The 27305-nt window shown below is 42.7% G+C and overlaps 1 protein-coding gene across 8 annotated transcripts in view; it reads left to right on the top strand.

Annotated features, from left to right (window-relative positions):
* LOC119847516 (leucine-rich repeat and fibronectin type III domain-containing protein 1-like protein) overlaps nucleotides 1-26556 on the top strand; it is a 265284-nt gene extending 238728 nt beyond the window's left edge. For all 8 annotated transcript variants that reach the window (XM_038382375.2, XM_038382373.2, XM_038382374.2 and 5 more), the window contains one exon: nucleotides 24326-26556. In XM_038382375.2, the coding sequence (XP_038238303.1) occupies nucleotides 24326-24839 (514 nt within the window). In that variant the 3' untranslated portion in view covers nucleotides 24840-26556. The remainder of the gene's footprint in view (nucleotides 1-24325) is intronic.
* Nucleotides 26557-27305: the final 749 nt, after the last annotated feature.

Below are 27305 nucleotides of genomic sequence, written 5' to 3'. Positions count from 1 at the left end.
TCTGACCAACATATTAACCCACAGAGACCTTCCTGCCAACACTACAAAAAGAAGGATTCTGGGTGGACTCCTCCTGAAGGTCGAAACAGCAGCCTGGATTTCTACATAGACTGCTTCCGCCGACGTGCACGAGCTGAAATTGTGGAAAAGCAGCATCGCTTACCCCATAACCTCAGCCATGCAGAACACAGTGCCATCCACAGCCTCAGAAACAACTCTGACATCATAATCAAAAAGGCTGACAAAGGAGGTGCTGTCGTCATCATGAATAGGTCGGAGTATGAACAAGAGGCTACTAGGCAGCTCTCCAACACCACTTTCTACAAGCCATTACCCTCTGATCCCACTGAGAGTTACCAAAAGAAACTACAGCATTTGCTCAAGAAACTCCCTGAAAAAGCACAAGAACAAATCCGCACAGACACACCCCTGGAGCCCCGACCTGGGGTATTCTATCTGCTACCCAAGATCCATAAACCTGGAAATCCTGGACGCCCCATCATCTCAGGCATTGGCACCCTGACAGCAGGATTGTCTGGCTATGTAGACTCCCTCCTCAGGCCCTTCGTTACCAGCACTCCCAGCTATCTTCGAGACACCACCGATTTCCTGAGGAAACTACAGTCCATTGGTGAGCTTCCTAAAAACACCATCCTAGCCACTATGGATGTAGAAGCCCTCTACACCAACATTCCACACAAAGATGGACTACAAGCCGTCAGGAACAGTATCCCCGATACTGTCACGGCTAACCTGGTGGCAGAACTTTGTGACTTTGTCCTGACCCATAACTATTTCACATTTGGTGACAATGTATACTTTCAAATCAGCGGCACTGCGATGGGTACCCGCATGGCCTCACAGTATGCCAACATTTTTATGGCTGACTTAGAACAACGCTTCCTCAGCTCTCGTCCCCTAATGCCCCTACTCTACTTGCGCTACATTGATGACATCTTCATCATCTGGACCCATGGAAAAGAAGCTCTTGAGGAATTCCACCATGATTTCAACAATTTCCATCCCACCATCAACCTCAGCCTGGACCAGTCCACACAAGAGATCCACTTCCTGGACACTACGGTGCTAATAAGCGATGGTCACATTAACACCACCCTATATCGGAAACCTACTGACCGCTATTCCTACCTACATGCCTCTAGCTTTCATCCAGATCATACCACTCGATCCATTGTCTACAACCAAGCGCTACGATATAACCGCATTTGCTCCAACCCCTCAGACAGAGACAAACACCTACAAGATCTCTATCATGCATTCCTACAACTACAATACCCACCTGCTGAAGTGAAGAAACAGATTGACAGAGCCAGAAGAGTACCCAGAAGTCACCTACTACAGGACAGGCCCAACAAAGAAAACAACAGAACGCCACTAGCCATCACCTTCAGCCCCCAACTAAAACCCCTCCAACGCATCATCAAGGATCTACAACCTATTCTGAAGGACGAGCCATCGCTCTCTCAGATCTTGGGAGACAGACCAGTCCTTGCTTACAGACAGCCCCCCAACCTGAAGCAAATACTCACCAGCAACCACACACCACACAACAGAACCACTAACCCAGGAACCTATCCTTGCAACAAAGCCCGTTGCCAACTCTGTCCACATATCTATTCAGGGGATACCATCATAGGGCCTAATCACATCAGCCACACTATCAGAGGCTCGTTCACCTACGCATCTACCAATGTGATATATGCCATCATGTGCCAGCAATGTCCCTCTGCCATCTACATTGGCCAAACTGGACAGTCTCTACGTAAAAGAATGAATGGACACAAATCAGACGTCAAGAATTATAACATTCAAAAACCAGTTGGAGAACACTTCAATCTCTCTGGTCACTCGATCACAGACCTAAGAGTGGCTATACTTCAACAAAAAAGCTTCAAAAACAGACTCCAACGAGAGACTGCTGAATTGGAATTAATTTGCAAACTGAATACAATTAACTTAGGCTTGAATAGAGACTGGGAATGGATGAGTCATTACACAAAGTAAAACTATTTCCCCATGGTATTTCTCCCTCCCACCCCACCCCCCACTGTTCCTCTGATATTCTTGTTAACTGCTGGAATTAGCCTACCTGCTTGTCACCATGAAAGGTTTTCCTCCTTCCCCCCCCTGCTGTTGGTGATGGCTTATCTTAAGTGATCACTCTCCTTACAGTGTGTATGATAAACCCATTGTTTCATGTTCTCTGTGTGTGTGTATATAAATCTCTCCTCTGTTTTTTCCACCAAATGCATCCGATGAAGTGAGCTGTAGCTCACGAAAGCTTATGCTCTAATAAATTTGTTAGTCTCTAAGGTGCCACAAGTACTCCTTTTCTTATTTCCCCATGGTATTTCTCCCTCCCACCCCACCCCCCACTGTTCCTCTGATATTCTTGTTAACTGCTGGAATTAGCCTACCTGCTTGTCACCATGAAAGGTTTTCCTCCTTCCCCCCCCTGCTGTTGGTGATGGCTTATCTTAAGTGATCACTCTCCTTACAGTTTTCAGAGTAGCAGCCGTGTTAGTCTGTATTCGCAAAAAGAAAAGGAGTACTTGTGGCACCGTCTCTAAGGTGCCACAAGTACTCCTTTTCTCCTTACAGTGTGTATGATAAACCCATTGTTTCATGTTCTCTGTGTGTGTGTATATAAATCTCTCCTCTGTTTTTTCCACCAAATGCATCCGATGAAGTGAGCTGTAGCTCACGAAAGCTTATGCTCTAATAAATTTGTTAGTCTCTAAGGTGCCACAAGTACTCCTTTTCTTTTTGCGAATACAGACTAACACGGCTGCTACTCTGAAAGGTATACTACTGATACTACTAGCCTTTTCCATGATACAGCAAAGATCCTCCCAACTGGCTTTTGGAAAGGACTTTTTATCTGAGACATACTGAACAACTCCCTTTTCGTACTCCTTGCCAGGAGTTTGCCATCAAAATACCTTTTCATTTTTCTTTGGGCTTCTCCTAAAGTAAGTAGTTCTCATTTTATTTTTATATTTCCGGTTTTAATACATTTTTCACAGGTGAGACTTTTTATTTGTTTTGGCCTCGGCTCTATTAACAGCTGTATTTTAGCATCTTCTCTTTTTACTGCTGCTTGGATTTCTTTATTCTTTTCTGAGTCTCAGCCAACTTAGATATCTGTACCTCTGCTGCTACATTTAAACTTTTTCTTCTGAAAAGCAGTATTAGTTGCTGCTGTTCATTTTTTCTTCTTCAGTTTACTAAGTATCCCCCCCCCTTTTTTAAATCATCAACATGCTCTTTAACACTTACACTTTTTAACACTTGCACCGCCCCCAATTGTCTAGTCCCTTCCAAACTCCACAGTGATTTTAGAGTCTGTGCAAAACTCCTTTTAGCTTCACGTTCCTTTTCCCTAAATCAACTCAGCTTCAGTTTTGCATTGTGAAACAGGACATTTTGCCCATTGTGACAAGCCAATGTATTCTGCAGCTTTAAGCTTATCACTATGTGTTTTATACTCACTTCCCACCACCCTGAACCAGCCAATTCCATTTAAAGATGAGTGAGTAGCCCCACCAAAGATGAACACTAAGCCATAAGTATGCAGGTGGCTGGAGCCAGCTATTGAAGAAACCATATTTTGCTATTGATGTTCAGTATTCAATCAGTTCTATGCTTAGTCGATTTTTTTCTTCACTTATTTTTCTGAAATCAATTCTGTCTGTTTCTGAAAGTTCAGAATACACATCCCCATAACACTTTCCCCACTGGTGCATATTTCTGATAAATGAAAAAGGAAATGTGAGTTTCATTTCTGGCACTACCACTAATTTTGTTGCCTCAGACCAGTCACTTAACTTCTGTGCCTGTTTCCCCTTCTTTAAAATGGAGATTAGTAACCCTGATCTAGTTCCTGAGACAATGGGGAGGGTTATTTAGTTAGTCAGATTACTGGCAGTCCATCACAAGGAAGACAGCATATCAAAATGAAATATTCGCTATCACAATAGACAAGAGCAAACCCTTATTAAAAGAAATCAGTGAATAAGGTGCAGATAGTAATTTGTCAAGAACATCAATGCTTCACAGAAATGAATATCTTTAAGTGCAGCTAGTACAAAGAGCCAATGAACTCATATGGTGGGCAGCTTCATACAGGTCCGCATATTGTAGTTTTTATTCAGCAAAACTCTTTACAGTGCAGATGATATTGTGAGGATATTATCATAGCTGTGTCTGCTGAGTGCACCTTCTACGTGTCAATGGCATCCTTTCAATTTAACCTGCATTTTCTCAGCAGGTCTAGCCCTGGTTGTAGGGATTTTCTGGGGCATATGAGAAATAAAAAACCATGAATAGACCTTGCCTTGCCATATTAAAATAGGAGTTTTAACATATTTCAAATTTTAGAGGATCGTGCTCATTGAAGGAGAGAGACCAGATTTAGAGACTGTTCAGGTGCCATATATTATATTTTATTTAAAATAAATTCCCTTGAGAATTTTAATGCAAATGTAAAAATTTTTAATCTCCTTTGTTTATTGTGTCTTATTGTTACTTGTGTGTATATACATATATCATGTGCTATACCTCCATACTAGGAGTTTCCAACCCTGTGAAATTGTCATATTCCTTGTGTGTCAGCCCACAGTTTTAGGAAATTAAAACTCTATTTCTATGTGGATAGTTTTCCAATTAATCTTCCGTAACAGAATTTATTTCCTGGGAGAAGGAATAAACTATTGTGTATTTAAATGTTCACTGAGGGTGAAATTCACCTGTGTGCAAGGGGCCAGCTCATTTAAATCCCTCTTGTGTATAATCTTTGTGCTGGCCCTCTGCAGAGGGCTAAATTTCATGCTGATTACATATTTGAATCTATCTGGACAAATGCATCATGTTTAATGGAATTGACTTCATTTAGGTTCTGTTTCAAAGACAACATATTTTATTCCAGCCTCCCTCCACCCACAGCAAAAAAAGCTATATACCAACAAAAGTGCATATAATTGCATCTACACCTGGGGCTTTTGCAGAACAGCTATGTCAGTCAGAGATCACACCTCTGACCAACATAGCTATGTTGGCCTAACTGATGCAGTGATCTCTGCTTGAGTCTGCAAACAGCCTAAAACAATACCTCTAAGTGAACTGCCCTATTTATATTAATTGGTGATAACTGAGAAATTTAAGAACGCCAGTTAATGGTGTTGCCATTTACTTTATTTTACTGCTGATCACAATACAGAGGAAAGAAAAGGTCCAATCAGATCATGAAGATCTGCATAGTGGATGGTATCTCATTTTGGCAACACAGATCAGCAAAGTCCGGGAAGAATAACATCATTTGTATTTTTCCAGTCTGACCCCTGCTTTGTGTATACAGTATTATATATACAGGCCCAAGATGAGATGTGTTGCGTATTTCTTATACACCCAGAACTTCTACTTACATCGCTGGGTGCACTAGGAATCCAGGATAAAGTCCAAAATAAGAGAGAAAAGGAGAGCAATTACAACTTTGCAAAATTGTCATGCATATCTACCAGACCAGGCACACACAAGCTGTTCACCGCCCTCTACCATGATGACATAGAATAATGTGAAAACTAATTATATTTTACTTGCACATCAAAATGATAATTGCTTATATTTACTGGATTATTATATGCAATTTCAGTGATGTTTTATTTTTCTTTTTTTTTCACTCTCATTTGTATTTAAAATGTACACATGGTGAAAGCTAGCTTCCTATTGCCACACTGAACATTGGTTAAAGGAGTTGGTTCTACTTGAGAGAGTTGCTTATAAATGTTTAACTGAATTTATTATTCATTTCCCAGGTATCATGTCTGCTTGATGCATTTTGTTGAGAATTTGCAACTCAACTACTATGTTTAAAATGGCAGTTGCTAATGGTGCTCAGCAGGATAGGTGTAATTTGAGAGATAATTATAGACTAAAATTGTGAAACATAACAGTGGTGACATGAGTACTGTTTTCATTCATTAAGCAGAAGCAGGTCATAATTACTTCTCAGTTCATATATACCACCACTATGTATGCTATAATGGACACACACTGGTGTTTACAGATGCTGTATGTGTGTAGGAGAAAATTTTTCAAATGTTTCTAAATCACTTAAGCACTTTGACAGTTTTACCCTATATGTTATGTACATATTAAGCATTAAATGTTCTTCTGTTGGACTTCAAATTATATTTGCATAACTGTGCATACAATCAAGTTATAGCTGAAGTCTCCAGTGGTTTAACATTTGGAAATACTTATTTATTATAGGAAATGCTCTAGTTCTCCAATTCTTTTACACTTAAAATGACTATTTTAATGGTATGATACATTTCTCCACGCTCCAGAATACAGTACTTAGTGCACATTCCAATTGGTTTTGTATGGTTTCATCGGGGGGGTGGGGGAAGCGAATCAATCACACTTTTCACTCACTGGTTCATTTATTTTCTGAGTCTCAGTGGTGTGCCTTTATAAGCAGGAAGGTAGATATTTTTCCCTTAAAGATTTGCTGTATGATATTTCAACCTAACGTTGCTTTTGTCTGTGTAGTATACAGTATTTTTGTCCATATTTTTTTCTAGGCATTGATATTTTATGTAATGTCACTTCTCTGACAATGAGACAAAGCATGTTACTATGTAGCTAAAAGTGAAACCATTTTCAATGTAACACGTGGTTGTTTTTTAAGAATCAGCTTTCATTTTAATTAAAAATTCTTGCACACTTTGGACCTGATTCTCTGCTATCCTGCATCAGTTAATTACACCAATGCATACCCTTTCTGCACTCTGTATTCCCTTATGTCAGTGTTTCTCACTCACTGTCCATTGTTGTAAATGACTGAAGGAGTTGCAGCGTGACATAGCCCTGGTCTACACTAGGCGTTGAGGTCGAATTTAGCAGCGTTAAATCGATGTAACCCTGCACCCGTCCACATGATGAAGCCCTTTTTTTCGACTTAAAGGGCTCTTAAAATCAATTTCCTTACTCCACCCCCAACAAGGGGATTAGCGCTGAAATCAGTTTTGCTGGGTCGAATTTGGAGTACTGTGGATGCAATTAGATGGTATTGGCCTCCGGGAGCTATTCCAGAGTGCTCCATTGTGACCGCTCTGGACAGCACTCTCAACTCAAATGCACTGACCAGGTAGACAGGAAAAGGCCCGCGAACTTTTGAATTTCAATTTCCTGTTTGGCCAGTGTGGCAAGCTGCAGGTGACCATGCAGAGCTCATCAGCAGAGGTGACCATCCTCAGCTCATCAGCAGAGGTGACCATGATGGAGTCCAAGAAGAGCAAAAGAGCTCCAGCATGGACCGAACAGGAGGTACGGGATCTGATCGCTGTATGGGGAGAGGAATCTGTGCTATCAGAACTATGTTCCAGTTTTCAAAATGCTAAAACATTTGTGAAAATCTCCCAGGGCATGAAGGACAGACGCCATAACAGGGACCCGAAGCAGTGCCGCGTGAAACTTACGGAGCTGAGAGAAAACCAGAGAGGCGAACGGCCGCTCCGGGTCAGAGCCCCAAACATGCTGCTTCTATGATGAGCTGAATGCCATTTTAGGGGGTTCATCCACCACTACCCCAGCCATGTTGTTTGACTCCTTCAATGGAGATGGGGGCAACATGGAAGCAGATTTTGGGGACGAGGAAGACGATGATGAGGAGGCTGTAGATAGCTCACAGCAAACAAGCGGAGAAACCGGTTTTCCCGACAGCCAGGAACTGTTTCTCACCCTGGACCTGGAGCCAGTACCCCCCGAATCCACCCAAGGCTGCCTCCCAGACCCACCAGATGGAGAAGGGACCTCTGGTGAGTGTACCTTTTAAAAGACTATACAAGGTTTAAAAGCCAGCGTGTTTAATGATTAATTTGCCCTGGCATTCGTGGCTCTCCGGATATACTCCTAAAGCCTTTGCAAAAGGTTTCTGGGGAGGGCAGCCTTATTCCATCCACCATGGAAGGACACTTTACCACTCCGGGCCAGCAGCACGTACGCGGGAAACATTGTAGAACAAAGCGTTGCAGTGTATGTTTGCTGGTGTTCAAACAACATCCGTTCTTTATCTCTCTGTATTATCCTCAGGAGAGTGATACCATTCATGGTCACCTGGTTGAAATAGGGTGCTTTTCTTAAGGGGACATTCAGAGGTGCCCGTTCCTGCTGGGCTGTTTGCCTATGGCTGAACAGAAATGTTCCCCGCTGTTAGCCAAGCGGTGGGGGGAGGCAAAATGCGACCTTGTAACGAAAGCACATATGCTATGTATGTAATGTTAACAGCAAGGTTTACTGTGAAAGAGTGTACCCATTGTTGTATAAAATGTGTCTTTTCAAATACCACTGTCCCTTTTTTTTTCTCCATCAGCTGCATGTGTTTCAAGGATCACAGGATCTTCTCCTTCCCAGAGGCTAGCAAAGATTAGAAGGCAAAAAAAAACACACTCGCGATGAAATGTTCTCTGAGCTCATGCTGACACTGACAGAGCACAGACGAATGCATGGAGGCAAACAATGTCAGAGTGCAGGAAAGCACAAAATGACCAGGAGGAGAGGTGGTGGGCTGAAGAGAGGGCTGAAGCTGAAAGGTGGCAGCAGCGTGATGAGAGGAGGCAAGATTCAAAGCTAAGGCTGCTGGAGGATCAACTAATATGCTCCAGCGTATGGTTGAGCTGCAGGAAAGTCAGCAGGAGCACAGACCGCTGCTACAGCCCCTGTGTAACCAACCGCCCTCCTCCCCAAGTTCCATAGCCTCCGCACCCATTCGTCCAAAAACGCAGTGGGAGGGCCTCCGGCCACCTCCACCCCAGAGGATTGCCCAAGTAACTGAAGGCTGCCATTCAATAAATTTTAAACTTTTAAAGTGCTGTGTGGCCTTGTCCTTCCCTCCTCCAACATCCCTCCTGGGCTACCTTGGTAATTATCCCCCTATTTGTGTGATGAATTAATAAAGAATGCATGAATGTGAAGCAACAATGACTTTATTGCCTCTGCAAGCGGTGATCGAAGGGAGGTGGGGAGGGTGGTTAGCTTACAGGGAAGTAGAGTGAACCAAGGGGCGGGGGATTTCATCAAGGAGAAACAAACAGAACTTTCACACTGTAGCCTGGCCAAGTCACGAAACTGGTTTTCAAAGTTTCTCTGATGCGCACCGCACCCTCCTGTGCTCTTCTAACCGCCCTGGTGTCTGGCTGTGCGTAACCAGCAGCCAGGCGATTTGCCTCAACCTCCCACCCCACCATAAACGTCTCCCCCTTACTCTCACAGATATTGTGGAGCGCACAGCAAGCAGTAATAACAGTGGGAATATTGGTTTCGCTGCGGGCTAACCGAGTCAGTAAACTGCGCCGGCGCGCTTTTAAACGTCCAAATGCACATTCTACCGCCGTTCTGCACTTGCTCAGCCTGTAGTTAAACAGCTCCTGACTACTCTCCAGGCTGCCTATGTATGGCTTCCTGAGCCATGGCATTAAGGGGTAGGCTGGGTCCCCAAGGATAACTATAGACATTTCAACATCCCCAGTGGTTATTTTCTTGTCTGGGAAGAAAGTCCCTTCCTGCAGCTTTTGAAACAGACCAGAGTCCCTGAAGATGCGAGCGTCATGTACCTTTCCTGGCCATCACACGTTGATGTTGGTGAAACATCCCTTGTGATCCACCAGTGCTTGCAGCACTATTGAAAAGTACCCCTTGCGGTTTATGTACTCACTGGCTTGGTGCTCCGGTGCCAAGATAGGGATATGGATTCCATCTATGGCCCCACCACAGTTAGGGAATCCCATTGCAGCAAAGCCATCCACTATGACCTGCACATTTCCCAGGGTCACTACCCTTGATATCAGCAGATCTTTGATTGCGTTGGCTACTTGTATCACAGCAGCCCCCACAGTAGATTTGCCCACTCCAAATTGATTCCCAACTGACCGGTAGCTGTCTGGCGTTGCAAGCTTCCACAGGGCTATTGCCACTCACTTCTCAACTGTGAAGGCTGCTCTCATCTTGGTATTCTTGTGCCTCAGGGCAGGAGAAAGCAAGTCACAAAGTTCCATGAAAGTGCCCTTATGCATGTGAAAGTTTTGCAGCCACTGGGAGTCATCCCAGACCTGCAACACTATGCAGTCCCACCAGTCTGTGCTTGTTTCCCGAGTCCAGAATTGGCGTTCCACCGCATGAACCTGCCCCATTAGCACAATGATGCCCACATTGGCAGGGCCCGTGCTTTGAGAGAAGTCTGTGTCCATGTCCTCATCACTCTCGTCACCGCGCTGATGTCGCCTACCCGCCCGGTTTCACTTTGCCAGGTTCTGATGCTGCATATACTGCTGGATAATGCATGTGGTGTTTAATGTGCTCCTGATTGCCAAAGTGATCTGAGCAGGCTCCAAGCTTGCTGTGGTATGGCGTCTGCACAGAAAAAAGGCACGGAACAATTGTCTGCTGTTGCCCTGACGGAGGGAGGGGCAACTGACGACATGGCTTACAGGGTTGGCTTACAGGGAATTAAAATCAACAAAAGGGGTGGCTTTGCGAGAAACTGAATGCCTCCTCAAGGATAGAAATCAAAACCTCAAGGACAGAACTCAAAACTGGGTTTAGCAGGCCTTTGATTTCACAGAGGGAGGGAGGGAGAAAATGAATACAAAACAAATCTGGTCTATTTCTTGTTTTGAGCCACTTCATCTATCTTTATAATCATGCTGGCAGCAGACTGTGCAGTACGACCACTAGCCATCGTCACCTCCTGGGTGCTCAGCAGAAGACGGTGCAGTATGACTACTGGCCACTGCAGATTAAAAGACAGTGCACTGCCGGTAGGATTCAATCGCCATGAGACGAAACAAGGGAAATGACCTTGCTGAGTCACTCCCATGTTTGCCCAGGCACCCGGTTAAAAGAACACCCAGGACTACGTCGACGATGGCTACCAGTCATACTGCACTGTCTGCTGCCAAAAGGCAATAAACTGCTGCTGTGTAGCAATGCAGTACCATGTCTGCCAGCACCCAGGAGACATACAGTGACGGTTAGCTTGAGCGGGCTCCATGCTTGCCTTGGTATGGCGTCTGCACAGGTAACTCAAGAAAAAAGGCGCAAAACGATTGTCTGCCCTTGCCCTTGGAGAGAGGGAATGGGGGCCTGACGATATGTACCCAGAACCACCCGCGACAATGTTTTAGCCCCATCAGGCACTGGGATTTCTACCCAGAATTCAAATGGGCAGTGGAGACTGCGGGAACTGTGGGATAGCTACCCACAGTGCAAAGCTCCGGAAGTCGACTGTTGCTTCGGTACTGTGGACACAATCTGCCGACTACATGCACTTAGAGCATTTGTGTAGGGGGACACACACTCGACTGTATAAAAACGCTTTCTACAAAATCGACTTCTATAAATTCGACCTAATTTTGTAGTGTAGACATACCTATAGAAATGACAGGTTGTGTAGTTTGACAGGTTGTGTCTTTTTCATGAAAACTACTAAATATATTTGTTCTTTGTTAGAAACCAATTTATTTGGATTTAAACCATAGAGGAACAATTAAATAACATATTTTTTAAAAAACTAGCACACACATCTATTCACCTCCCTACTCTTATTTGTTACATTGAAAATTGTGTGTTGTTTGCTATATTTATGCTTTCTAATATATCATTTGGAGGCAAGCCAGTTGTTTGTTAGAGAAGAAAGGTTTGTAAATCCTGTAGCCTGAAGCCTAGTAGAGAAGGGAGGTAACTGAGTGAGAGCTCTGCTGACATCTGCTGGAGAGCAAGGGGCAATGACTGAGAAAGGCTGTACCTTATTTAAATATCAACTGTGTTCTCCTCAATACCTCATTTTTCTATCATCTATGTTCTCTGCTGTCACGTGCTGGGAAGCATGGAAGTCGCCTGAGGGAAGCAGTGCCCTATTTACATATTTACAATTGTGGATAGTTTGGAGACATTGGGGTACAGCTTGGCTAAATTTTGTACTTGGGGCTGATATTTTGGAGCTGATCCTGTTGGGAATCACCTGGCCAATGGCTGGATGATGACTGGGTTCAGGATCACCCTGACAAAGACTGGTGGTTGCCAAGGTTGGGCGAGAGGCACTGGACAGAGTCAAGATTCAAGTAAAAAGAATGTGTGTGTTTTTTGGTTTATTGCAAGTAATATTTCTCACGGAATAGGAAGTCTGATGGGTCTGTTAAATCACTGGACTCTTTTCACCTGGAAGTGGTGTGGTGGAAGGTGTAGTTACCTTGTTTGGCTACAGCTCAGCTGCAATTCCAATTATGTGGACAGTAAAATCAGAACCTGGCAGGAGTTCTGCTCATCTGGTAAGTACTCCTTTTCTTTTTGCGAATACAGACTAACACGGCTGCTACTCTGAAAAAAAAGAAAAGGAGTACTTGTGGCACCTTAGAGACTAACAAATTTATTAGAGCATAAGCTTTCGTGAGCTACAGCTCACTTCATCGGATGCATTTGGTGGAAAAAACAGAGGAGAGATTTATATACACACACACAGAGAACATGAAACAATGGGTTTATCATACACACTGTAAGGAGAGTGATCACTTAAGATAAGCCATCACCAACAGCAGGGGGGGGAAGGAGGAAAACCTTTCATGGTGACAAGCAGGTAGGCTAATTCCAGCAGTTAACAAGAATATCAGAGGAACAGTGGGGGGTGGGGTGGGAGGGAGAAATACCATGGGGAAATAGTTTTACTTTGTGTAATGACTCATCCATTCCCAGTCTCTATTCAAGCCTAAGTTAATTGTATTCAGTTTGCAAATTAATTCCAATTCAGCAGTCTCTCGTTGGAGTCTGTTTTACAGCAAAACACACTTTGATTCTCTACAAAAGAAAAAGGACACTAAGCTATCTAAACTACTATATGCCACAAGGGGCCACAACAATGGTTCCCGTAACCCACCCAGCAATATTGTTAATCTATCCAACTATACTCTTAGCCCAGCGGAAGAATCTGTCCTATCTCGGGGCCTCTCCTTTTGCCCCTCCACCCCCACGAACATGATACAGTTCTGTGGTGACCCTAGAATCCTATTTTCGACGTCTCAGATTCAAGGAATATTTCCAACACACCTCTGACCAACATATTAACCCACAGAGACCTTCCTGCCAACACTACAAAAAGAAGGATTCTGGGTGGACTTCTCCTGAAGGTCGAAACAGCAGCCTGGATTTCTACATAGACTGCTTCCGCCGACGTGCACGAGCTGAAATTGTGGAAAAGCAGCATCGCTTACCCCATAACCTCAGCCATGCAGAACACAGTGCCATCCACAGCCTCAGAAACAACTCTGACATCATAATCAAAAAGGCTGACAAAGGAGGTGCTGTCGTCATCATGAATAGGTCGGAGTATGAACAAGAGGCTACTAGGCAGCTCTCCAACACCACTTTCTACAAGCCATTACCCTCTGATCCCACTGAGAGTTACCAAAAGAAACTACAGCATTTGCTCAAGAAACTCCCTGAAAAAGCACAAGAACAAATCCGCACAGACACACCCCTGGAGCCCCGACCTGGGGTATTCTATCTGCTACCCAAGATCCATAAACCTGGAAATCCTGGACGCCCCATCATCTCAGGCATTGGCACCCTGACAGCAGGATTGTCTGGCTATGTAGACTCCCTCCTCAGGCCCTTCGTTACCAGCACTCCCAGCTATCTTCGAGACACCACCGATTTCCTGAGGAAACTACAGTCCATTGGTGAGCTTCCTAAAAACACCATCCTAGCCACTATGGATGTAGAAGCCCTCTACACCAACATTCCACACAAAGATGGACTACAAGCCGTCAGGAACAGTATCCCCGATACTGTCACGGCTAACCTGGTGGCAGAACTTTGTGACTTTGTCCTGACCCATAACTATTTCACATTTGGTGACAATGTATACCTTCAAATCAGCGGCACTGCGATGGGTACCCGCATGGCCCCACAGTATGCCAACATTTTTATGGCTGACTTAGAACAACGCTTCCTCAGCTCTCGTCCCCTAATGCCCCTACTCTACTTGCGCTACATTGATGACATCTTCATCATCTGGACCCATGGAAAAGAAGCTCTTGAGGAATTCCACCATGATTTCAACAATTTCCATCCCACCATCAACCTCAGCCTGGACCAGTCCACACAAGAGATCCACTTCCTGGACACTACGGTGCTAATAAGCGATGGTCACATTAACACCACCCTATATCGGAAACCTACTGACCGCTATTCCTACCTACATGCCTCTAGCTTTCATCCAGATCATACCACTCGATCCATTGTCTACAACCAAGCGCTACGATATAACCGCATTTGCTCCAACCCCTCAGACAGAGACAAACACCTACAAGATCTCTATCATGCATTCCTACAACTACAATACCCACCTGCTGAAGTGAAGAAACAGATTGACAGAGCCAGAAGAGTACCCAGAAGTCACCTACTACAGGACAGGCCCAACAAAGAAAACAACAGAACGCCACTAGCCATCACCTTCAGCCCCCAACTAAAACCCCTCCAACGCATCATCAAGGATCTACAACCTATTCTGAAGGACGAGCCATCGCTCTCTCAGATCTTGGGAGACAGACCAGTCCTTGCTTACAGACAGCCCCCCAATCTGAAGCAAATACTCACCAGCAACCACACACCACACAACAGAACCACTAACCCAGGAACCTATCCTTGCAACAAAGCCCGTTGCCAACTCTGTCCACATATCTATTCAGGGGATACCATCATAGGGCCTAATCACATCAGCCACACTATCAGAGGCTCGTTCACCTACGCATCTACCAATGTGATATATGCCATCATGTGCCAGCAATGTCCCTCTGCCATCTACATTGGCCAAACTGGACAGTCTCTACGTAAAAGAATGAATGGACACAAATTAGACGTCAAGAATTATAACATTCAAAAACCAGTTGGAGAACACTTCAATCTCTCTGGTCACTCGATCACAGACCTAAGAGTGGCTATACTTCAACAAAAAAGCTTCAAAAACAGACTCCAACGAGAGACTGCTGAATTGGAATTAATTTGCAAACTGAATACAATTAACTTAGGCTTGAATAGAGACTGGGAATGGATGAGTCATTACACAAAGTAAAACTATTTCCCCATGGTATTTCTCCCTCCCACCCCACCCCCCACTGTTCCTCTGATATTCTTGTTAACTGCTGGAATTAGCCTACCTGCTTGTCACCATGAAAGGTTTTCCTCCTTCCCCCCCCTGCTGTTGGTGATGGCTTATCTTAAGTGATCACTCTCCTTACAGTGTGTATGATAAACCCATTGTTTCATGTTCTCTGTGTGTGTGTATATAAATCTCTCCTCTGTTTTTTCCACCAAATGCATCCGATGAAGTGAGCTGTAGCTCACGAAAGCTTATGCTCTAATAAATTTGTTAGTCTCTAAGGTGCCACAAGTACTCCTTTTCTTTTTGCGAATACAGACTAACACGGCTGCTACTCTGAAACCTGGAATCAAATGTTTCAGTGGCCTTGGTACAAGACTCTCTTTTGTGGGGATGGGTGTGTGTGTGTGGGGGGAGTAATGTGATTATTCCATCACAAGGGGAGGGACACCATCAAAATATGGTTGGTGATCACTGATCTATGTGCAAAAACATGTAAACTAGTTTATAGGAGGGATCTGCAGATGTGACAAGTGAAGGTGTGCAGAAAGGGTGCAAAGAGCATTTGTTCAACTATATTCTTAAATCTTGTTTCCATGCTTTTCTCAGCACACTTTGAGAAAACTATGCTGTTTCCTCAATCCTTTTACATGATTCCTCTTTAAGCTTCTATTTCCTACCATGGCCACTAGCATAGCCAGTAGGTGATTATGCTTTATTTGTATTAATCTGCTATGTGACTCAATGAAGTGTGGTGCTTGCTAAACCATTGTCCAATAGCCGCATTGTCCATTTCTTGTGTGAACCATGGGGTGATGTGTCAGGAAAGTCTTGCCTCATGATTTAAGATAGCAGCAAGTACAGATACCCCCCAAAAAAATTGCAGTAGCTCCTAATTTTTAATGTATAATATTTTTTTCTCTGATCTCAGTGGAACAGCACATTCCAAAATAAGAGGCTGTACCTCTGGTATAGGTCAGAAGAACTCAGTATTTATGTCATGGTGCAAGGAGCAAACGATGAATAATTTATAAGGATTTGACTTATGTTTTCAGTCCATTAGAAACTGGATCTCATATCATCAAAGGCAATATCTTTCTAGACACTGAATTTACTCTCTCATATCCAGTGATCATCTAACTTTAATTAGCCACAACTGCATGCTATAAATTAGTAGATGAATCAATATTTAATAGTGATGTTTCTACATACATAATTTAAATAGTATATAGTGTGTTAAAAAGCTGGTAACATAAACTTTCTTTCTGTTTTTATAGAGCAAACATAAAAATTAAAAGTTGCAGTTCTCATCTATTATTGAGAAAGGGGTAATATACCATAGATTAAAGAGATGAACAGTCACTCTTGAGGAAGAGGTGACATGTTGCCTGATCAACATAGCAAACATTATACTCATTTTGTATCCACTGTATGAAAAGCAGTACAATTTAACTACAGTATGCATGCTCACAGTTCTTTCACTATTTTTGTGCAATGCAGTGTACAGCTTCAGAGGTTTGCTTATTTTAAAATCTGAACTTTGATTTAACTCAGTGAGTTCTGTCAGCAGTATTATATCTCTGTGCATCATTCAAGTTAGCTGTGAAATCCCTCCTATCTATAGACTTTGTGTGGTGAAGGCTGAGGGGCCCACCCCAGCAGCTGAAATTGAGGCAGGGAGTACCTGCATCACCACATTTGACCAGAAGAAGGTGTGACAGGGTCGCCAGACCTGTAACAGTGAGATTTTCAAGTGTTCAGAACTGGCTTGTCTCTATTGACTTGAGTGGGAGCAGAGTTAGGGTGAGGTTAGGCTCAGTGTTGGCCGTAGTATTTTAAATCTCAAAAACAGTCCTAACAAAGTCACAGAAAAGTAATGTACACTCTCCCTGACACAGTGTGTGAAATGATAAATGTTTTTTGTTGAGCAATAGCACATACACATTGAGGATCTAGTCACTCCTCTTAGTGAAGCAGCAAAATGGCTGAAGTGGTTTGGCAGATTCATTAAAGTGATGGAATACAGACAGTGCCTCTCTGCTCACTAGAGAATTTAAGAAAAGTGCCCCAAATAAAGTTGTTTTGATGTGAGGTTACTACCAATGGAAGTTGCTGGATTTACAGCCTTGGAGCATGTGTTTTTTCTCACAGAACAGGTATAGCCTAGGCAGCAGCAGCTTCCCTATGTTGATCCATTAGTGAGATGAGAGGTATGATTTTTTTGCGTGGCTTTTTCAGTCCTTGGCATCTCTACTTAGTCTGGCAATCAGAGGGCTATTTAATATCAGTTGTAGTGTTGGGTTATGATACCATAGAAGCAAGTGGCAACCATAAACAGCATTCTTGCTTGTCAGATTTTATCGTAATAACATACATTACAAGCCACTGGAATCTTAGGCTATTTTTTTTATACATTGTAGTCTACATAAACTTATTCTAAATCACAGCCTTCACACTCACTGTTTATAGACTTCTGTAAGTTAAGTCATTCTGCAACTGTCACATCATGATAGAGATTTCTTACTTTTAGTTGTGCAAATGATCCACATCCAAGACTTGTCTACCTACAAATGACTTTGTGTTGGCAACAAATGTTGTATTATTTCTGTCTCAAAGACCAGATATGATTTTCCTTCATTTAACCTTCAGTGTTGCTGGAAATAGAGTGACACCCTTCAAAAGGGCAGTCAATGTGGGTTATTTGGGTTCTTCTCTTTGCTCATGTAGAGGGGTGTTGGTTCAGAAGAAAGCAGCTACTATGAAAATCAGTGTCATTCTTAGCTCTTAGTGTTTCAGATTTTAACTCAGTTAAGTTTAGGAATATCATAGAATCATAGAATACCAGGGTTGGAAGGGACTTCAGGAGGTCATTTAGTCCAATCTCCTGCTCAAGGCAGGACCAATCCCCAACTAAATCATCCCAGCCAGGGCTTTGTCAAGCCTGACCTAAAAACCTCTAAGGAAGGAGATTCCACCACCTCCCTAGGTAACCCATTCCAGTGCTTCACCACCTTCCTAGTGAAAAAGTTTTTCCTAATATCCAACCTAAACCCTCCCCCACTGCAACTTGAGACCATTATTTCTTGTTCTGTCATCTGCCACCAACTAGACATGGAGCTACCTGTTGAGCCCAATGATATAGCCAGCTTTCTATCCAGCTTGTATTCCATTCATCCAGCCCATACTACTTTAACTTGCTGGCAAGAATATTGTGGGGGACCGTGTCAAAAGCTTTGCTGAAGTCAAGGAATAACATGTCCATTGCTTTCCCCTCATCCACAGAGCCAGTTATCTCATCATAGAAGGCAATTAGGTTAGTCAGGCATCACTTGCCCTTGGCGAATCCATGCTGACTATTCCTGATCACTTTCCTCTCCTCTAAGTGCTTCAAAATTGATTCCTTGAGGACCTGCTCCATGATTTTTCCAGGGACTGAGGTGAGGCTGACTGGCCTGTAGTTCCCTGGATCCTCCTCCTTCCCTTTTTTAAAGATGGGCACTACATTAGCCTTTTTCCAGTCATCCAGGACCTCCCCCGATCGCCATGAGTTTTCAAAGATAATAGCCAATGGCTCTGCAATCACATCAGCCAACTCCTTTAGTACCTTCGGATGCAGTGCATCCAGCCCAATGGACTAGTGCCAATCCAGCTTTTCTAAATAGTCCTGAACCACTTCTTTCTCCACACAGGGCTGGTCACCTCCTCCCCATACTGTGCTGCTCAGTTCTCCCAGTTCTGCAATCTGGTTTTCTTCTTATATTGGACCCTGTATTCTGTTTCTAGGGAAAATATATATGGTAGGTTCACCCCACAGTTACGTAGGAGTCCAGACAAATGTCTGGTTTCCATAATCCCTTGCAGTTTCTTAGGTGCCTAAATCCAGCATTTAAGGCACCAACGCGTAGCATTTACAAAACTCACTCAGCTCCCACCTGACCGTGTTGGCACTTAAGTATCCTTCAGTGGGCATGTGCAAAACCCCTAGGTCTTGACACCACCGAGCAGATTGGGGTGCTAGCTCGTGCCTAAGCCATGGTCGGATTCTCACACCAGGTGTTGCTGTGTGACCTGTATATGAGCAGATGGGTAATTTGGGGGCCAGCAAGCATGCTTGTGTGCCCCAATAGTCCAGTGGTGAGAGCATGCACCTGGGCTGTAGGAGACCAAGATTTGAATCCCCACTCTGTCTGATTTGTAGCACAGACTTGAACCCAGATCTTCTGTATCCCAGTTAAAAGAAAAGGAGTACTTGTGGCACCTTAGAGACTAACAAATTTAAATTTAAAGGTGCCACAAGTACTCCTTTTCTTTTTGCGAATACAGACTAACACGGCTGCTAGTCTGAAACCTGTATCCCAGTTGAGTGTCTTAATCATAAGGATATTGTGGTGGTGGGGTGTCTCTCCTGTGGAAGCTGTTACATTTTGTATAAGTAATGAACGACAATTGAAGCAGGGACTCTTCCACATCTCATCAATCTCTTAATTTTTTTTCTCTATCTCTGTCCCAGTGAATATATAATAACTTAATACAAAGTGAAACAGCTTCAACCAGCAAGACTGAGAAAGACTGTCTAGAATACTCAATAAGCTTGGTGGTTAGGGTACTCATATAGGAGGTTGGAGAGGTGGGTTCAAATCACCGCTTGAAATCAGGCAGAGTAGGGATTTGAAAACAGGTCTCCCACACTAATAGGGTTGGGGTCTCTGTCTCACTCTTGTTTGTCATGAGAAAAAGCTGACTTGGCTTAGGTGCCCAACTCCAGGAGAGGTTTCGTGGCTGTGAATCCCAAGTGGAGATAGGTACCTCTCCCTTTGAATGGCCCACTGGCTGTCTTAGGTGGCTCTCTGCTCAGCTTGCTGGCTTCTTAGGCCTTCTGCATTCACTTTCTTTGGTGACCAGGCTGCTCGTGTAATGGATGAGGAACCTGGGTGCCTAATTCAGGGGCTGAGGGTTCCACTCAGTGGCAGGGCACCTAGGAGCTAGGAATTGCAGTGTTCAACAACATCTAAGTCCTTTACTGGGTCTACCCCTAATGTGCTTTTCCACTGTTTCTACCTTATCCTGAAAAGCCTTATTTTCCTATAGGGAACTGTGTGCGGCGTTAAACGGGTGACGGTACTTAGTAATGTGCACTTCTCAAATTGCATTACTAATTTCGCTATTCTCATTCCCTATTATGGGTTATTTATTCATGCAACTACTTAGTTCATGTTTGTGTCATGGCACTGTTTGCTTCTCTAACTTCACATGTCGTTCTTTCTGATTTAGATAGTGGACAGTAATCTTTCCATTACAGAGAGAGAGCATTCAAACCTAAAAAGAAAAGGAGTACTTGTGGCACCTTAGAGACTAACAAATTTATTTGAGCATAACCTTTGTGAGCTACAGCATCCGATGAAGTGAGCTTTAGCTCACAAAAGCTTAGGCTCAAATAAATTTGTTAGTCTCTAAGGTGCCACAAGTACTCCTTTTCTTTTTGCGAATACAGACTAACACAGCTGCTACTCTGAAACCATTCAAACCTAATATTCTAGGATCCTGTTTCCTAGCTGCCTAAGATGTTCAGGCTTTTTTGGAGAAGAAAGTCCCAATGGGTGCTTTTGTTCTCTAGTCCTTGGGATTTTTTATTTAACTGTAATAAATAAGGATCAAACATTGCAATTCTTCTATTGAAGAATGCAGCACAATTTAAGTACGTTTTATTTTCAGCCGTAGTATCATCCAGACCAGGGGAACTCTTCTGAATTGCCGCCAGCAGCCCCAGCACAGTAACAGTTGAAGATATAATGTTGTTAAGAACTGACAACTTCTTTTGCACATACCCTTGATCGTATTCAGATTTCTTCCATGCAGGGAGAAATGTACCTTCTATATCAGTTGGTGTTCAACCAGTTTCACTTACTGAATAAATGGGTATGCTCAGAGGGTTGTGACCATTTGCTGGTGAAAGAAACCCATATCCTTTGTGGATGATTAAAACTAGTGGGGAAACACAAGGCCAGTTATTGATTAGGCTTGTTAATGTTTCCTTTCAGTATGGTACAATACCTGTATGGTTAAACAAGCAGTGATTATGCTCTTGCTCAAGAAACCATCTTTAGACATAACCTTGCCAATTAGTGCCTTGCCATTGATCCTCTCATTTCCAAAAGAGGTGATGGAGGGAGTGCCGTTGTGATTATTGGATGTAAAAAATTTCCCCAATTGTAACCTCAAATGTCAAAAGTATGTGCAAGTTCATAGAACGTCACACTAAACTATCAAATAAGAAAATAGGTCAAGTTGTTTTCAATAAATAAACGTGATGAACAAGTACAAGAGAACCAGACAGAGAAACTGTATTAGCCCAACAGAAAGGGCCTGCTGATATGATTCAAGGGCTATTGAAATCATGCCTGGTAAAAACAGAAAATGTGGACCCAGAAGTGAATGGACCAAAATTGGTGTGGTGGAGATTAGGTCTAATTGGTAGACAAAACAAAGGGGGGAATAAACTATGCCACCCTCTTTTCTCCTTTTTGGGTTTCTTATAAAGACACTTAAAAATAATCTCCCATTCCACCTTGCATCCCAGGTCATCTTGTCTCATCTCATCTTCTCTGACACCAAGCTACAAGGAGCAGACCAGACTAAAAGACTTTCTTCCTAAGAGGAAGGCCATGGGCTTGTTTGAATAACTTTGTTTTTCACTTGAATCCTGAAAATCATATCAATGTGACATCCAGTTCTCAGCCCATCAGTGGGGATAGTTCAATTCCAGGACTGCAAAGGTTTTCTTCCTTTTGTGTTGACATCCCACAACCCCCACCCTCTCTTCCTCCTATCCTCTGTCTTATTTTCTTGGATTTTCATCAAATCCTGAAATCAACCGCATTGCATCAGCACAGCAAGATGAGATTACCACAATCCTGCCATGCCTAAGGAGAAAATTCACAATCAATTGATGTCCTTGACTGGAATGTGAACCAGGGTCCAAGCAACAGGTGCTGTGGTTGACCTGTCAGCCAACTTATCCATTCATGACTGACCAGCCAGCCAGTGTTGTAAACAAATCATCAAAAAAGCCATATATCTCCCTCCTTTTCTCCTGTCTCTCCTCCACGTTGTGTCTGCCTGCATGTTAGAAACACAAGCGAATACCCTTTATACATCAGGACTGAAAGTAAAATTAACCTTTTCCTTTTTATCGACGAAAGGTTGTTCTGAAAATAAGGGATTATTTTGCCTCCAAAAGGAGAGACTTCAAAGATTTTCATTGTTTCTGCATAATCACTGTTTTAAATGCTTGTTTTAATTTCTTGCTCTATCTTGCGACTGATCAATAAACTTTCCAACTTGTCTCCTGGGCAGCAGTTTATTTAATTTTACAGAAAACAGTATTAAAAAAAAAAAACCCAGCAGATCTACACTTTTTTATGTAGTGATTAAATTATAGAAGTTATAACAATGTAACTGAAATTATAGCAGTTGCAGACTTGTATGCAGATGTTCTTATTGGGCTGAATGGGGATGATCCTTCTAATTTTCAACACTGAGCATGTTTAGACTAGTCCACAATTGGCTGGTGACCACATAGGAATAGGCTTTGTTTTATGCTGCTTGTTTCTTTATAAATGCTGATCTTAACTGTGTGTGTGTGTGAGTGTGTGTGTGAGTGTGCAAGAGCAGAGGGTGAGGGCTCCGGCTGTGGCCAGGGATGAGGGGTTTGGAGTGCAGGAGAGTGCTCTGGGGCTCCCTGCAGCTCTCTCTCCCCACAGCAGCACCTGGCCTGGGGGGGAGAGGTGCCCCTCCCCTGCCCATGGCAGGTCCAGGCCAGGGGAGGGGCGTCCCAGCCGCGGCTGGTATGGGAGTGGGTTCAGGCCGAGGGAGGGGCTCCCTGGCCGGGCAGGTCTGGGACATGGCAGGGTTTGGGGAGCCCCTCCCCCAGCAAGTCCAGGGGTGAGCTGGGGCCAGGGGAGGGGCACTCCAGCCGTGGCAACTCCAGGCTGGGACTGGGTTCAGGCCGACCCAGCTGTGGCAGGTCTGGGGCTAAGTTTGGGAGGGGCATCCCTCCCACAGCTGCGGCAGGTTGGGGGCTAGAATAGTTTGGAGCGAGGAAGGGGCGCCTCTCCCCTGGCTGCGGCAGGTCCCAGCTGGGCGGGTTCCCTGAGTGCTTGCGTGGTGCTAAATCAGCTGCTGTGCGGCCGTGCAGCTTGCAGGGAACTTGTGTGTGTGTGTGTGTGTGTGTGTGTGTGTGTGTGTGTGTGTGTGTAAAAATATTTTTACATACATTACCGAGAGAAATTCTCAGTTGGTGTAAATTAGTGTAGCTTAATTGATTTCTGTGGAAGTGTGCTAGTTTACAGTAGCTGAGAAAGTATATGTTCATAGCCTAGAGGTAGTTGACTTGCAGTTTGAGATCTGGATTTGATTCGTGCTTCCATTAGCTCACTCCCTGGCACTTCAATGATACAACATGTAGTAGAGTTATACTATCATGCTTTGTGGTCATGTCAGATTTCATACAGTAAGCAAGACTGATCAGTACTTTCAGGAGAGACATCAAGAATAGAGATGTTCATAGAACATACTCATCTGTTATGCATTAGGTGGCTGCTTTTATTTTCTCTGTTTTGGCAAGTCTCTTCCAGTTCAGGTTGCACTTCTTTCACATCTTTTAAAAGAACGAGGAGTACTTTAGTAAATTAATAAATGTGTTAGTCTCTAAGGTGCCACAAATACTCCTCATTCTTTTTGCTGATACAGATTAACACGGCTACCACTCTGAAACCTGTCCACATCTTTATTTATTCTTTCTTTTTTTGAAAAAGGGAAATTATATTTAAAGTTCACTGTAAAGTAACATTCCGGTTAAGATTGCACTACTGTGGACAATTGCTATGCACCAGAACTCTACAAGCGTGCATCACAGGAAATGTAGTTACTTACATGCAATAATAACAAAATCTACACAGGTGCAAATTCCTTGTGCTATTTACTCTATAGTATTTCTCCAATAATGGGGGAGAGCATGTATTGTGCAGTAGAAGACAAAGGGGAAAGAAGTAAAGTTACTCTGTGGACCAAAGCTTTGAATTTCTTGACTAGGCAAAGCATTTTTCCATGGTGCATTGCATTTCAGGCATTTATTTTACCCATTTTGCCTTCTAGGATGATCCCGGCCATTAGCAAATCCTTCTTCCTGACTGATCTGGTTGCAGGACGTGAGTATGACCTTTGTGTTCTCGCTGTTTATGATGATGGATTGACATCTCTAACTGCAACCAAGGTGATTGGGTGTGTGCAGTTCACTACACTGGAAGAATATAAGCAGTGCCGCTCTCTTCATGCCCAGTTTCTTGGAGGAACCATGATCATCATTATTGGTGGAATAATTGTGGCTTCTGTTCTTGTTTTCATCTTCATTCTTCTCATGAAGTATAAAGTCTACAACAATCACCACAAAAATAAAAATACTAAAGTTAATAATGTCTGCTCTCAGACCAATGGTAGTCAGAGTGGGTCAATGGCTCATTCTGCTTCCAAACTCACAGAGAGACGGGAAAGTTTGCATCAGGAATGCTCAGGAACTTCCATCAAAGGCAAAACTGTTGTAGATTTGGATTGTGAAAGAGTGACTCTTACTGACACAACCTTTTTAACAAGTGAAGCGTTATCTCAATAACAATGTGACAAAGCAGGTCACACCACATGAGCCAAGGTGGTATCGCTTAAAATGTTTTAATGCGAGTGGTTGTATTTTAAGCTTCACTACTATTGTCTATTTTTAAGATCAGATGGTTTAAAAAATATTTTTTTAATCTGTAAAACAGTTCCTGCATTCTTAACTATTTTTGTTTCAATATATTAAATATAAAGTGTGTGATTTACAAGATTTTTTTTTACTGTTTCTTTTATAGCTACACCTGTGATATTGAATCAGAAGCATAACTATATTATGATTAGTTTCAGAGTAGCAGCCGTGTTAGTCTGTATTCGCAAAAAGAAAAGGAGGACTTGTGGCACATTAGTCTCTAAGGTGCCACAAATACTCCTTTTCTTTTTATATTATGATTAGGTTTCTTTAGTAAAAATGCACTATTAATTCATTCAGTTACTAACTGGCAGCAAGACCAACTCTCAGGAACCTCAAACTTCTCTGATAGTAGAGTCATTTACCAGTTCAACTACCGAGCTGTTAATGAGCAATGAAATGTTATAAAGAGTTCTCAGCTTGTTAATCCTGAGACGTTCATCAGTCTATGTGCATTGTATACATGTCATCCACAAAAGAAAAAGCTAAAGGTTCCTCCGTGGCCTAAGCTTTGAGCAGGGGGTTGGACTAGATGATCTCCTGAGGTCCCTTCCAACTCTGATATTCTATGATTCTATGGACAAAATACTACTCCAAATAAGGAAAAGGAAATTGAAGGATTTTGACATCATCTCACACTATTCATTGGTACGGAATTGCTGTCATGTATTGTTTGCTTTGTAAAGGCTGGTATTATTCAAGACTGTGCCTTGAAGACCCTTCTCTTTCTTTTCAGTTAGATTTACCTCACCTTAGACAGGGAGGAGCTCACACTTTTGTCCTTCCTAATTTAAGTTTTCAGAAAGCTACTTACATTAGAAATGGTGTGTTGTGCATGTGCACATCTTTTGCTACACTGGAAACTGTGTCCTAGTCTCCCACTCTCAAATTGTGTCAAGTGTCAACCAAGTTAATCTCCCTCTTTTTGATATGTTTTTAGAGGGAGGACCCACAAGTTAAAGCTCCACTGCATCTTCAGATAACATTGATAACCAATCTCTTATTTCTGTAGTACTGCATGAAGCGTAATGTAATTGGCCAAAGGATTAACTATGTAAATGTTTATGTGAAATTCATTTTAACAATTCATATTTAATAATTAAATCTTTTTGTTTAAAGGGGTACTGTCAGGTCAAAATGAGTCCCCAAATTAGGTTTTTGTAATGACTTCCTACAAAACCTAAGAGCAATCCATGAGTTTAAATAAATGGTTGAATTAAACACAGCATTCCTCTGCATTGTTCTAGCATGTGAATTTCAAGGCAAAATTACTGGAAAAAAAGAAACCCTATATAAATAAAACTGACTAGTCTCTTTTTTGTTGTCCGAAATGATGTGAAGGTAAGGAACAACAAGAAGGAAGGAAATGACTTGAAAAGTAATTGGTTCATTTCCAAAACAAAACAGTTTAAATCTTTAAGAGGATTGCGTGATAATGTAAAAATAAAAGGAAATCCTTATTCTAACAGTTTCTCTTTAAACAACCAGCAATATTTCTCTGGTTGAATCTGAAAACATGGGACAGGCAAAGATATACATTGGACAGTTAAAAGCTGTATTATTATTGCACAACATTAAAGTAATATATTTTATTTAATCATTACAGTAAAGTAATAAATATAATTGTTCAAAAACTAAATTTTTCACAGTCTTGTTAATTGCCACAGTATCAGGATTTTTTATAATCTCCTGTATACAGAGTTTATATGGTGTGGCCCAGATACTGACTTGACTCCTTAACTGAAATTAGACTGGTTTCAGAGTAGCAGCTGTGTTAGATGCAAAAAAGAAAAGGAGTACTTGTGGCATCTTAGAGACAAATTTATTTGAGCATAAGCTTTCGTGAGGTACAGCTCACAAACTGAACACAAACATTTTAATGGGTCCATTTTTAGGCTCATTAGTCACAGTGAGCTGGAAGCCTTTAAGACCTTTAAAAAAAATTCAGTATCATCAACCCATGGACATATTTTTGAAAGTTAAGTTTTACAAACAGGGTGGGGTGCTGTCTGCAGGGCTAGTTGGGTTTTTTCCACTTCTTTATCACAAACCCTTGGCAAGTCCCACTTCACCAGTTAGTGATATCAACTGCTGGAGAGGTGGAAGAGATGAACCCTGATTCAAGACCGTGGCATGTAAGAACTATCAGTGCATCTTCACATGAGCCCATCTTGTTGTAACTGCTGATTGTTGCTATCTTTGTCATGTCTTTCTCTCTGGTCATCGTGGCCCCAAAATGTCTCCTTTAAAGGTGGTCTGGAAAAAATGTAAGTGGATTTGAGCCCTTGTTTGTTCCCTTATTCGGTACCACAGAAATTAGGAGCATTTAAAGGGGTC

The sequence above is a fragment of the Dermochelys coriacea genome, chromosome 23, assembly GCF_009764565.3.
Source record: "Dermochelys coriacea isolate rDerCor1 chromosome 23, rDerCor1.pri.v4, whole genome shotgun sequence".
NCBI lineage: Eukaryota > Metazoa > Chordata > Testudines > Dermochelyidae > Dermochelys > Dermochelys coriacea.
Note: the sequence above shows the minus strand (reverse complement) of the source record. Positions and strands in the feature narration are given on the sequence as shown.